At 42.3% G+C, this 12220-nt stretch overlaps 1 protein-coding gene across 4 annotated transcripts in view; it reads left to right on the forward strand.

Moving 5' to 3' along the window:
- The window catches only part of SMPD3 (sphingomyelin phosphodiesterase 3), a 273255-nt gene that overhangs the window by 241997 nt on the left and 19038 nt on the right, over positions 1-12220 (forward strand). For all 4 annotated transcript variants that reach the window (XM_069085666.1, XM_069085664.1, XM_069085665.1 and 1 more), the window contains one exon: positions 6591-6666. In XM_069085666.1, the coding sequence (XP_068941767.1) occupies positions 6591-6666 (76 nt within the window). The remainder of the gene's footprint in view (positions 1-6590; positions 6667-12220) is intronic.

Raw genomic sequence — 12220 nt, forward strand, 5'->3', positions numbered from 1 at the left:
TCCCCCGAAAATAAGCCCTATTGAGATTGCTACTGTAGTGAAGGTGATCCCCTGCGCTACATGCTACATTACAGTACCCTCTGTATGCACCGTCCCCCCCCCCGTGAAACGCACGCCGCACTCCGAGCTGCATCCAATCAGAGCTGCAGCAGTGAGCGCGTCATCCTGTTCTTCCCCAGTGATTTGCTTATTGAATAAAGGTACATTTTTTTGTTCACATTTACCTGTTATTAAAATTGCTGTCAATGTTCATTAAAATAAGCCCTCCCCTGAAAATAAGCCCTCTGGTGTTTTTCTGTCCAAAAAATATATAATAAGACAGTGTCTTATTATTGGGGAAACACGGTATTAGTGCCATTTATTTCCCTGGGGTTCTTTCTGATGATTCATTCATCAATTGAATACCCCCAAAAGAGTGGTCTTCATTTTCCATAATCCCAATCTTTCCAAGGAAAGGGAAAGGGGAAGGGAATAAGCATTTATTAAGCACATACTGTATGCTAGGCACTCTGCTAAGTGCTTTACAGATATTATCTCACTTGATCTTCACAACCCTATGAGATAGGTGCTGTTATGATCCCCATTTTACAGTTGAGGAGACTGAGGTTAAGTGACTTGCCTAAGGTCACACAGCTAGTAAGTGTCTGAGGCCTGATTTGAACTCAGGTCTTCATGAGTCCAGATCTACCACTCTATCCACTATGCCACCTAGCTGCCTCAAAAGAATGGCAGAGGCAGAGGTGATATCTTGTATAAGCTTAGCCTTTCTTCCAGCTGCTAGTAGAATATTATACACACAGTAGGCACTTAATAAATGTTTGTTAACAAATCCAATTAAAGTTCAAAATATGAAATATGCTCTCAACGTACAGTAGGAATGAGTTCCCAAAAGGGATTTGATCCCACCACCCTAGCCTTCAATCCCATTCAAAGTGTCCTCACCCTTGCTGTGAAGTTGGACTTACCGCACACTCAGAGCTAGATGGACATGAAGAGTCCCCACCACCTCTCCTCATTAGTGCCCTCTGTGGCCTTGAGAGCATCTCACTTTGGTCCTTGGTGCTGTGATCTGCTCTGCCAAGGAATGGTTTACCACTGAGGACACATAAATGAGGTACTGCTCTATTTGAATTTTCACTCGAATTGGACTTTTCTGCAGAAAATCTAATAGAAAAATAATCCTGTAGGGGAAGACAGCCAGTGTTCATTGCCTCTCTTTCAACCCAACTGAGAGACATAGAGTCACTTGTAGCTACCGTGTGTGTGTCACATGGCCTGGTAGGACAGATGCTGGAGTGTGTAAGTTAAAGGACTGGCCCTCTGAAGACACTATGGACCCCTAGCAGGAAAAATGTGCTATGTCATTACCCCTCATCTGTGCTATCTCTGAGCACCTCTAAAACATTGCCCTCTTCCAGGGATTCCTCTTAACGGGAAACATCAGTCACTTCCCACAGGCTGTCTTACATGCAGGGACACCTACTTGTACACATCAGTGGGTCTGTGAGCTCATCAGTGTGGGCACTCCTCTCAGCAGGGGTATACCACACCCTACCCATTCCCTCCTATGTGAGTGCTGTCCATGGTCTTCCACAAATCATCCACAGGAGAGCTACCCAGAGGTTTAAAAAAAAAAAATCTACTTCAGCAATAACCTTCAGAATATGAGGCTGTCCAATGGTAATCCCATTCACTGCCCTGTCTGATACTGGATTTCCATTGAAATGTGTAGCTCTATCTAGTTAACTATTAGAAGTTCTGTATAAGACTGGGCTGTGGAGCCCAGATGAGTTTTAAGACAGATGCTACATTGTTGGCTGCTTGGGACCAGTTCAGAATCCCATGACTTAGAACATTCCAGAATTAGGGTCATTTTGGGACCCTGAAGCTCTATCATTGCGAGGCAAAGCACTTGTTAAATTGTCAGTGAGAAATCATGCCATACATGTGGTTTATGAAGGGCACCTGAAATTGTGGTTTAGTTCAAGCTAATCTGCCACCAAAAGTCCAACTCGCAGCAAACATGGTGCCGACCAGATACTCTAATTGTCAGTGTCACCAGCTTAAAAGCAGTAATTTAGGGCTTCGATTTAATGTTACAGACATTGGCTTGCACCAATTATATGCAAGGCACTGTGGAGACAAAGGCAATGTAAGGTGGGGTCTGCACTAAAGGACCTTACAATCTAACAGGAAATTTGATGGACAGCGTGATGTGAGAGATGCCAAAGAAATGAGGCCAAGAGCAAAATATCCATGCCAGGCATACACGACCACCTGAACAAAGGCACCAAGATAAAAGGGGGCAGATCAGGAACGAGGGCCATTAAGTGACTCAAGTCCCATCCCTAAATCCACTAAAATCCTACAGTTTCATGACCACAAGAACAACAATAACTAGAGATTTCCACAAGAATTCTTAGAAACAGAGGATTTTAAGTTAAAGTATTTAAGTTACATTACTGAAAGAAAGAAAAGTGAATGGGAGGTAGGAAAGGGAAGGCCACTAGAGTAAACAGTTATAATTTGACTGTGAAGAAGAGGAAAGATACAGGGTAATAGCTTTAGGAGGCATGGTAAGGTCTGCTACAGGATTAGTAAGAAAGGAAAAGATCTGAGAATCTTTGTAGGCAGCAGGGAAGGCATCAATGGAAAGAGCATTTAGAAAGTACTGGGAGAAAGCAATGATTAAAGGCCCAAGCCCCTAAAGCAGGTAGGGTTGTGACTGGCAGGAAACTCCCAAATTGAGTCAAATGAGGAAAGAAGAGAAGATGATGGAGGTGTTGAACTAGGAAGAAAAGGAAACATAAACAACAGTTTTTTTAACATTCTAAGCTTATCCTGTGATGTTGTATGTTATATTAAACTGTGTTTATCTCCATCAGTCTATAAGATTCAAGAGCGAAAATGATGTCTCGTTTAAGCTTTCAATCTCCCCCCATACCCAGCACAAGTCTCTGCATATTGAGGGTTAATAAATGTGTGTTAAATGAAAAAGAAATAGATTTTGTAGCTGTATTTTGGTTAAAAGTTTGCTCTAAACTGACTCAATTTGATCATTTCTAATGGGACTCATAATTATGATGATTAGTTTTTATTTAATTATGTTTTAGATCCATGATGGAAAATATGTTCTCCTTTGTAATAAATATAAAGATATTGAAATTCATTTTCATTACCCAGTGCTTTTCCCATTATACTTGATGCAAAGGCAGAGAATGATTTTTCCACTGAGGAAGGGTCCTTGAGCCATTGAAAAAATCCATAAATAGCCACATTAAGTTAAAAAAAATCATTCCATTTCATATTTTGATGTTTTTTGAGGGTGGAGACAGTTTAAGAGAGAGATGGAAATATAAAAATATTTGGTTCATTTAATTTTTATATGCAAAACAATGAACATGAGCCTTTCAATTAACAGAAAGATCACTTATATAATATGTAATATAATGATAGCCAATTAACAGAAAGAGATGGAGGTGAGAGGTAGAAAAAAAACAAAAGGAAGGAAAAGACCTTCAGAAAGAGAGGGAAAGCAATACCAAGAACTAAATACTAAAGAAACTTTGGTGAAGCAATACCTCCATCTAGCGGCCTTTCAGATCCTACTGCAAAGGATTTTTTTAAAAACCGCTGTTGTCACAACTATAGACAAAAACATATGATATTCCCATGGCCCATGGAATTGAGCTGAAGGTCAGTTCTGGCCTTCAAACCAGATTTTCTACGCTCCTGATATGGGTGGTAAACTTCATGCTAGTTAATGCATATTCCCCACGCCAATTCCTAATGCCTGTCCCTCGTGTGTGTCTGCATTAAAGAAAGATAAGGAGTAAGGGCCCACAATGGATGACTGCAAATGAAAGCAAAACCATGTTGGGATGGAAAAAAAAAAGCTGGCGTTCAGCATAGTTTCAGCAGCATTCTTTTGCAGCTGGAAGGAAATTAGGAAGATTAGCAAAACAATCTTAAGCAAATCACTTACAATTTGGCTACCGTGCAGGATGGCCAATTATCAGCTATACTGTGGATGGAAAATTTCTTGGAATATTTGCAAACTGAATCCCAAATAAACTGATCCAAATTCTGTCTTAACTAAAATGCAGTCTCTCTAACCATGATGACAACTGGTCATCAAGACAACAAGCATTTATTAAGTGCCTACTACATGCAAAGCACTGGGCTAGGCACAGAAGACACAAAGAAAGGCAAAAACCAGTCCCTATCCCTAAAGTCGCTCACTGTGTCATGGAGGAGACGACCTGAAAACAACTCTGTGCAAACAAGATAGAATCAGGGTAAATGGGGGGGGGGGGGGGGGAGTTAAACTCAAAAGAAAAGCCACTACATCCCGGAAGGCCAAGAAAGACAGAAAGTGGGATTTTCTCTGAGACCTGAAGGAAATCAGGCAAGTCGGGAGGTAGGATGAGGAGGGAGAACATCCCAGGCATGAGGGATAAGCAGTGAAAATGCCTTGAGTCGGAAGATGGATTGTCTTGTGCAAGAAGCATTTAGGAAGCCAACATGGCTGAAGTGTAGAGTCTATGGAGGGGAATGAAAGTATAAGAACACCAGGTGAGGGGTTATGAAGGGCTGTAAGGGCCAGGCTCATTCAAAGTGACTTATACTACTGCCATTTCTCTGCCTGGATCTTTTCTTAAGCATGAGTGGGTATCATTTTCTCCTTCACTCAAAACCCCTTAGGTCTCTTCATCAGGGAGAATTTCTTTTGGGAGGAAAACTCCACCAAGGAGAAATCGGTGAGAGTCTGAGGGAGAAGGTGCCAAGACTTAGGAGGAGTAGAGGGCAGGAGGGAGGGCCTGGAGACGACCAAAAAAGTGACCCTGAGTTGCATTAGGAAAGGCAGAGCATTCAGGCCTCAGGAGTTCATTCCTCTGTCTTCTGCCTCCAGACCACACCTGGGACACTGTGCTTGATTCTGGGTCTCACATTTTAGGGAGGCTATCCAGAGGGAAGGTAAGCCAGGTTGGTGAGGGCCTCACGAGCATGCCAAATGAGGATCAATTAAAGAAAATAGGGGCCTGTAGCCTGGAGAAAAATGGACTCAGCAGGTACGTGGCGGCTCTCTCCAAAGGCAGCGCCTTCCATTTTGTTCACAGCACTAATTGTTAGGAAGTTTACCCTGACGTGTAACCTCCACCTACATTTCTCAGTTTTACCCTCTGCAGTCAGGCGGAACAAGTATTGTCCTTCCTTCCACATGACAGATTTTTAAGCACTTAAAGCTAGCTATCATGTCTCCCTCTGGTGCTAGCACAGTGCCTGGCATACAGTGGGCATTCTGAGATTCCATGCTTCTGAATTGCCTCCAAGAGCTTCTCCTGGCACACCACGACCATTTAAATTATCTGTGTGGCCCCATTTCTTGATGTCTTCATTTCCCAAGACTTCTAACAATAATACAGTAAAGTACATAATGTTGATTGCTTATGACTATAAAATTCCATTAAAAAGCATCACAGTGTTCTACAGATTTTCAGGTGATATCATACTTCACCTTGTACATAAAGATGGGTGGGGCATTCACACAATAACTAGAAAACTCATGACACACGTGACATCCTTGATGCCAGGCATCAGGGCTGTGAGTGTTTTCCTCAAACTCCATTTGAGATAGAGCAAAGATGACAGTTTGGATGGAAAGGAGAAGGAGTTTTAGTGTACCACAAGGTCACTATGAGTCATTGGGTATAACGTGGTACCCCAAAACCCAAAGGCTATCTCTGGCTTCCTCAGACAGAGCATGATGCCCAGATCAGAGGGTCTGCCCATTCTCTCCTTTGGTCAGACCATATCTGCAGTATCGTGTGTATTTTGTTCTGGGTACCATATTTTAGGGAGGAAATCAATAAATGAAGGGCATCCAAAGCAACCATGATGGTAAGGAGAGTAGAAGTTATGCCATGTTCACTGAAGAAATGGGAGGTGGGAGGAAATCTTAGTCTAAGAAAGAGAAAACTTGTTAGGGACCATGACGGCTGCCTTCAAATATCTGAAGTACTGTAATGTAGGGAAAGGCTTATTTTGTTTGGTCTCAGAAGAAAGAATCAGGATTAATGGAGAGAAAATACAGGGAGGCAGATTTAGGTTCAGATTGGAGGAAAAACTTTCTAATTAACAGAGTTGTCCAAAAGTAGAATCACCAGTCTCAGGAAGTAGTGAGTTCCTCACCATTTAAGGTTTGCAATTATAGGTTAGATGACAATTTGTCAGAAAGATAGAGACAATTCATGCATCATTGTATCAGTGGACCTCCAATCCCACTTCCATCTCTACAATGCATATTTTCAGATATTTTTAACCTACCCTGGCCTTTAGGACCTATTAATGAGGTGTTTTCCATTTTGTGCAGTGGATATTGGGGGCCAGGGAGAAATAATTGTTACTATTGATTCTTTACTTTTCCCCCAACACACAAGCAAACCTAGTTAGAGGAATCTCTCATGGTTTCTGCTGATTTGTCATTTTAACAATTCTATGCTGAAAATCTATGACCCAGGAAATATCTGGCAATTCACTGTTCCTACCATCTAATTAATTATGTCCACTTCTCTTTCCTTTCTTCTCAGGTACAAGTGGGAAGTACACCTCAGGACCAAAGAATCGTGGGATATATTTCCTGCACCCACTTGCAAGCTGAAGGAGGTATGGAATTACTTACCCCTTAATTCTCAGATTTGTAATGCAGGCAACACTTTATTGGAGAGAGAGAGGGAGGGGGGAGAAGGAAAGTGAGAGAGAGAGAGAGAGAGAAAGAGAGAGAGAGAGAGGAGAAAGAAAGAGAGAGGAGAAGGAAAGCAAGAGAGAGGAGAAGGAAAGCAAGAGAGAGGAGAAGGAGAGAGAGAGGAAAAGGAGAGAGAGGAGAAGGAGAGAGAGAGAGGAGAGAGAGAGAGGAAAAGAGAGAGAGGAAAAGGAAAGAGAGAGAGGAGAAGGAAAGCGAGAGAGAGCAGAAGGAGAGAGAGAGAGAGAGAGAGAGAGAGAGAGAGAGAGACAGAGAGAGAGAGAGAGAGACAGAGAGAGAGACAGAGAGAGAGAGAGAGAGAGAGGACTACCCCCACCTATTTGCATCAGGGCACAGGGAACAAGAGTGAAATAATTCATGTACTCACAGATACAAAAATAGCATTGAAAAATACCCTCCCACCTTGTTGGAAGCAAGACAATTGTACCTTGTCATGTAATCAAGCATTTACATACACCACCCTCCCTCTTCCCAGCCCCCAGCTAATCAGAACATGGGCAAAGTAGAAGGCTGAATAGTGTCTCAAACTGCAAAGAACATGGTTATCAGAGTAACTCCTTAGAACAAGGCAGACACGGAAGCTTTCACTTCCCACGCACGTCTGCCCATTGTTCCAGGAGAGACAGCTGTCACGATTCAGAGGTTACCCAGCAAATGTTGCTCTTCCTTGGAGAAAGCAGAATTTGATGCGATTCTATGATACAGGCATGGTGGCACATGGTATACAGTCATGGTCACACTTGTTGTTTTGTCCAGTCAAAAGTCTATGGGGCAGAGGGATAGAGCTGAAAGGGTCCACCAGAGAATTCATGTTTCCAGTACTAGGGCAGGAACCACGAAACTTGTCTTCTATACAAAGCTCTGTCACTGTTCTCAGTAGACAGCTTCACTTTCTCCTTGGCTTTCATTTCCCCTACAAGAAGCCATGAAATGTTCCTTGCTTAAAGAATATTCTTAAGTGGCACTGAACACAACAGTGACCAGGGAGGAGAGTGACTTTACTTGGACTTCAAAGGGAAGTGTGACTCTCTTCACCCCAGAGTTTACAGAGATGGCAGATGGTATCTAGCAAACTTCTTGATTCACAGATTAGAGCAGGAAGGGATGTTAGAGGTCATCCAATCTAAACTCTTCATTTTGCAGATGAAGTTCAAGGAGAATTTGGTAATTCACTTAAGGTCACATGCATAGCAAAGGCAGAGCCAGGATTTGAACCCAGGCTCTCTGATCCCTGCCTCTCATAGGATTTACCTCTTCTTTCCCAGCCCAAAAGAGAATAGGAGTACTCATTTTTTCTAAGGCTTCCTCCTTCCCACTAATCAATCCCTTCACAAAAATTTAGACTCTTTTAGATGGATGGGACCTCGGGAATCACCCAGGCTAGCCTTGCTCCAGATGTGATCTGACCATGGTTGAGGACAAGAATGCTATAAGCACCCTCATTTTGGACACCCTATTTCTAGTAAAGTAACCTAAGATCCAGGTAGTTTTTCTGGCTGCCCTCTTATTGTCCATTAATAAATCCCCCAAGTCTTCTTCATATGAACTGTTTTCTAGTCTCTCCCTCATTCTTTTGGTTGTGGAGTTGACTGATTCAAGTAAAAGACTTCATGTTTATAAACATTAAATTTCATCCAATTCATTTTAGCCCAACATTCCAGCCTGTAAAAATCTTCCAGAATACAGATTCTGTCTTCCAACATAAAGAAATTATCATTTCATTAGCCTGGTCAATTCCTAGTATGGTCATTTCTTCCACCATCACAGATAACAAACCATCAGTGACTTAAGAGATAAATCCTAAGGAGTTGCCTGAATTGCAGGAGGTTAAGTGATTTGCCCAGGATCACCCAGCTACAAAGTATCAGACCCAGTATTTGAACCCAGTTCTTTCCTGATTCCATTCCAGCCCTCTGTCCACTACACAATGGTGTCTCTGGTTTCTTATCATCCACAATCTTGGTAGCCATAACGTATCTTCATCTGTCATTGACTAAAGTGGTGTGCAGAATGAGGCCCCAAATACCCATGTCTCTTCCCCACAGATCCCTTCCTAAGGATGAGCCCTGCAGCCACAAGTGGGCTTCCTGAATGAAGGTGGCTGCCAGTGGTGAGGAAGTCCTTGGTGCCACCTATGCAATTCAACAGCCCCTGTGTCTGGAGAGGAAACACGAATAGGAAAGTGACAGGGTTTTCTAGAGCATGGAGAGAAGCCCTTGCTGACAGACACAAGATTGAGAAAGTGTCTAAATCTGTCTCAGAGAGTATAACAGAATTTATATTTTTTTGAATCTCAGTTACCCCAAATCTCATAAAGTCCATATGTATTTCACTTCTTCCATCAATTCATATTGTTACAGCTGGAAGAAATCTAAAAGATCTTGTAATTCAAGGATTCTTAATGATTTGTTATAGACTCCTTTGGCAGCCCTGGTGAACCCTATGGACCCCTTCTCAGAATATTGCTTTGTTCTCTACATTCATAATTGAAGAAAATGATAAAATTCAGTTATGTGTTAGCAATAATAAAGATGTAACTTTCCGGGGGCAGCTAGGTGGCGCAGTGAATAGAGCAGCAGCCCTGGAATCAGGAGGACCTGAGTTCAAATCCAGCCTCAGACACTTATCACAAAAACTAGACATGTGACTTTGGGCAAGTCACTTAACCCCAATTGCCCTACCTTTCCTCCTCCAAAAAGCAAACAAACAAACAAACAAAAAAAGATGTAATTTTCCTATCCATCTTTACAGACCCCCTGAAATCTCTCTATAGGGGTCTTCAGACCTTCAGTTAAGGATACTTGGTTTAATCCAATGCCCTCACTTTACAGATCAGGACATCGGGGCCCAGAATTAAAAAGTCCAATTGTTGTCATTTCTCACAACAACCCTGTCAAACGGTGCAAGAATTATTATCCCTACTTTACAAAGATGAGGAAACTGACTCCAGAGAAGTTAAATGATTTGCCCAAGTCCACAAAGCTAGCTAATGGCACATTTGTGCATGAAGCTAGGAAGGTGGCTGAATATATTAGGAGACAGACTCAGCATCCCAAAAGAATCATGGCTTCTGATTCTAAATCTAGCATTCAGTTCATTGTACCACACTGCCTACCCTTGGCAGTCATAAAACTGTCACCTGCATTCTTCCCTTAAATTTTGCCATTTAAAATTTAAATCCTTAGGACAGTTTAAATGTGCCCAGAATTAGTCAAAAAATCCAAAACATCAGTTATGTCTATGTAACAACTATATAAACAGTTATAAATATAAATTTCACAAACCTTTGCCCTATAAAGAAAAATCCCCATTATACAGGAAAACAGCAGAGGACCTAAGATGGAAATCATCCTCTGCTACTTATGACCTGAATTTCTATTTCCTCCCCTCTAAAATGAAGAGTGTTAGACTGGATGGTCTCCACAGGTCCTTCCATTCTAAGTCTTTTGACCCTGATGAGAATCAGGGACCTGTAACAAAGGCCACCATGATGGATAATGGGTTGGAGTGGTCTTGCTCTTTGGAGCTTGCTCAGAGTGAGCCTGCTAGAAGAACCAGCATCTGGAGTTGGTCCAAATTCTTGGCCTGGTTTCTGGCTGCCAATTGTAGCATAAATTGTTAGCAAGCTTATGCTCTGTATAAAAATATTGTTTGCTCTGTTTAAAAATATTTCCACTACTTCGGCTACTACTCTATCCAGAGCCAGATATGTGCTGGGCTTTGTTTGGGGAAATTATATACTCTCAAAGACAACTTTCAGTTCAATGTGTAGGTGAGTTAAATAAACTACAACCAAGTCCCAACAGTAAAGCATGGGGACGAGTGTTAGGTTGACATGGTGTTGGCTTGGGCTGTTTGGGAAGATGCTAGGTTGTCATTTTTTTCCAGTGGATTTAGTCCTCCAAATCATTACTCACTCTGAAGTACTTGTGGCTACTTGGGGCCTCGGGCAGTGAAGTCATTAATTTACTGTCAAAAACAAGGTTTTGAGCAGCTTCTAAACCATCTGTAATTTTGCAAACGAGAATCTCACTTGTTTTGGGCAAGACACAGATTCACTTTCAAAATTTCCAAGTAGTCATCCTGGGATCTGGTGGGAGGGGTGGCAGCATCTAAACCCTCCCAGGAGGCACAAGGAGATTGCCCAGCACTGCTACCAATGGTCTTGGTGACAGAGCTGCCCTCCTCGAGGTAGGATTATTGTCATTTTATAAAGCCGTGAGCCATTCACAAAGCATACTTAGAGTCATCTTGTCCAAGGCAATGAAGGTCTATTTTTAGACCTGCTTTTAACACTTAGAAAGATAACCTCAAGTGTTGCTGTTGATGCATGAGCAAAAAAATGCCATGCAAGACAAAATCAGAAATTGCCCACAGTATCCCAAGGTATCATTTCCCTTCCGTTGTATATTGTATTTAGTCCTAGCATGGTAGCGATCCTCCTCCCCAACCTGGAGAAACAACACTGTTAATACTCACAGAAGTATCACATTTTGGTTTCATTTCATAAACTAGGAAGTTTATCTAGGGGCTAGAACGCAAGCCCTCGGTTTACGCGGACTGGATCCAATATTGGCAGCATCTCACCAATTATTCTTTCTAGCTCAGACCCAAACCCAGAGTTTCCTGGAAATATCAGAATGTAACTCATGTCTAGGTCCCTACAAAAAAAGACAAAAGGATCTTCAGTTTCCATGCTTATGCTCAGGCTAACAATGCATCAGCGATGGGACAGGCTCTATCTAACCTAACAAAAAAGAACACAAAACACAAAGGTCTCATGCTTTATACTTAACTTTTCAAGACAGCCTTCTTTCCCTCGCAGGTAAACTCTGACTTTTCCTAAGGACCTATAATGTCCTTTATGTTCATAGGACTATGAGTAGCCTCCAAAAAGGGGAGAGGTAGCAGGAATCTCTGCTCTTCTGATGAACCTCATCTCCCCCAGAGGATTTAGACAGCCCTCCAGACTTATAGAACTACCTGGAGGCTGAAAACCTCACCACGAGGGGAAATACCCAGGCAATGACTAGAAAATCAACCCTTTTCCACTGGACCTTCACAAGCCACAGAACTCACAGAATTAAAAGAAGCCAAAGTTCATATTTAGGTCTCCATCTTGTGATTCTGTCCTTCGTTACTTCTCAGCTCTTGGTCTTACTTCACCTTGGAACTCAGCTACTCCAAGAATACCTCCCTCTAAGAGGTTTAGTCCAGAAATTCCCCTTCTGTGTCCTTATCTCCTTTCCTTGAGCAATGGAGCTCTTTCTCTCACAGGGCCATGATTCCCCAGAGAAACCTTGCAGATATACAGGGGTCCCTTCCAGGGAACAAAATTTAAGTCCCTGTAGGCCCTCTTTTATCTGCATCTCTTTTTCTCTCTCTCTCTCTCTCTCTGTCTCTCTCTCTGTCTCTCTCTGTCTCTCTCTCTCTCTCTCTCTCTCTCTCTCTCTCTCT

This window comes from Petaurus breviceps, unplaced genomic scaffold (genome assembly GCF_028583685.1).
Source record: "Petaurus breviceps papuanus isolate PSGF00001 unplaced genomic scaffold, PetGlider_PUasm1.0 176, whole genome shotgun sequence".
NCBI classification, from domain to species: Eukaryota; Metazoa; Chordata; class Mammalia; order Diprotodontia; family Petauridae; genus Petaurus; species Petaurus breviceps.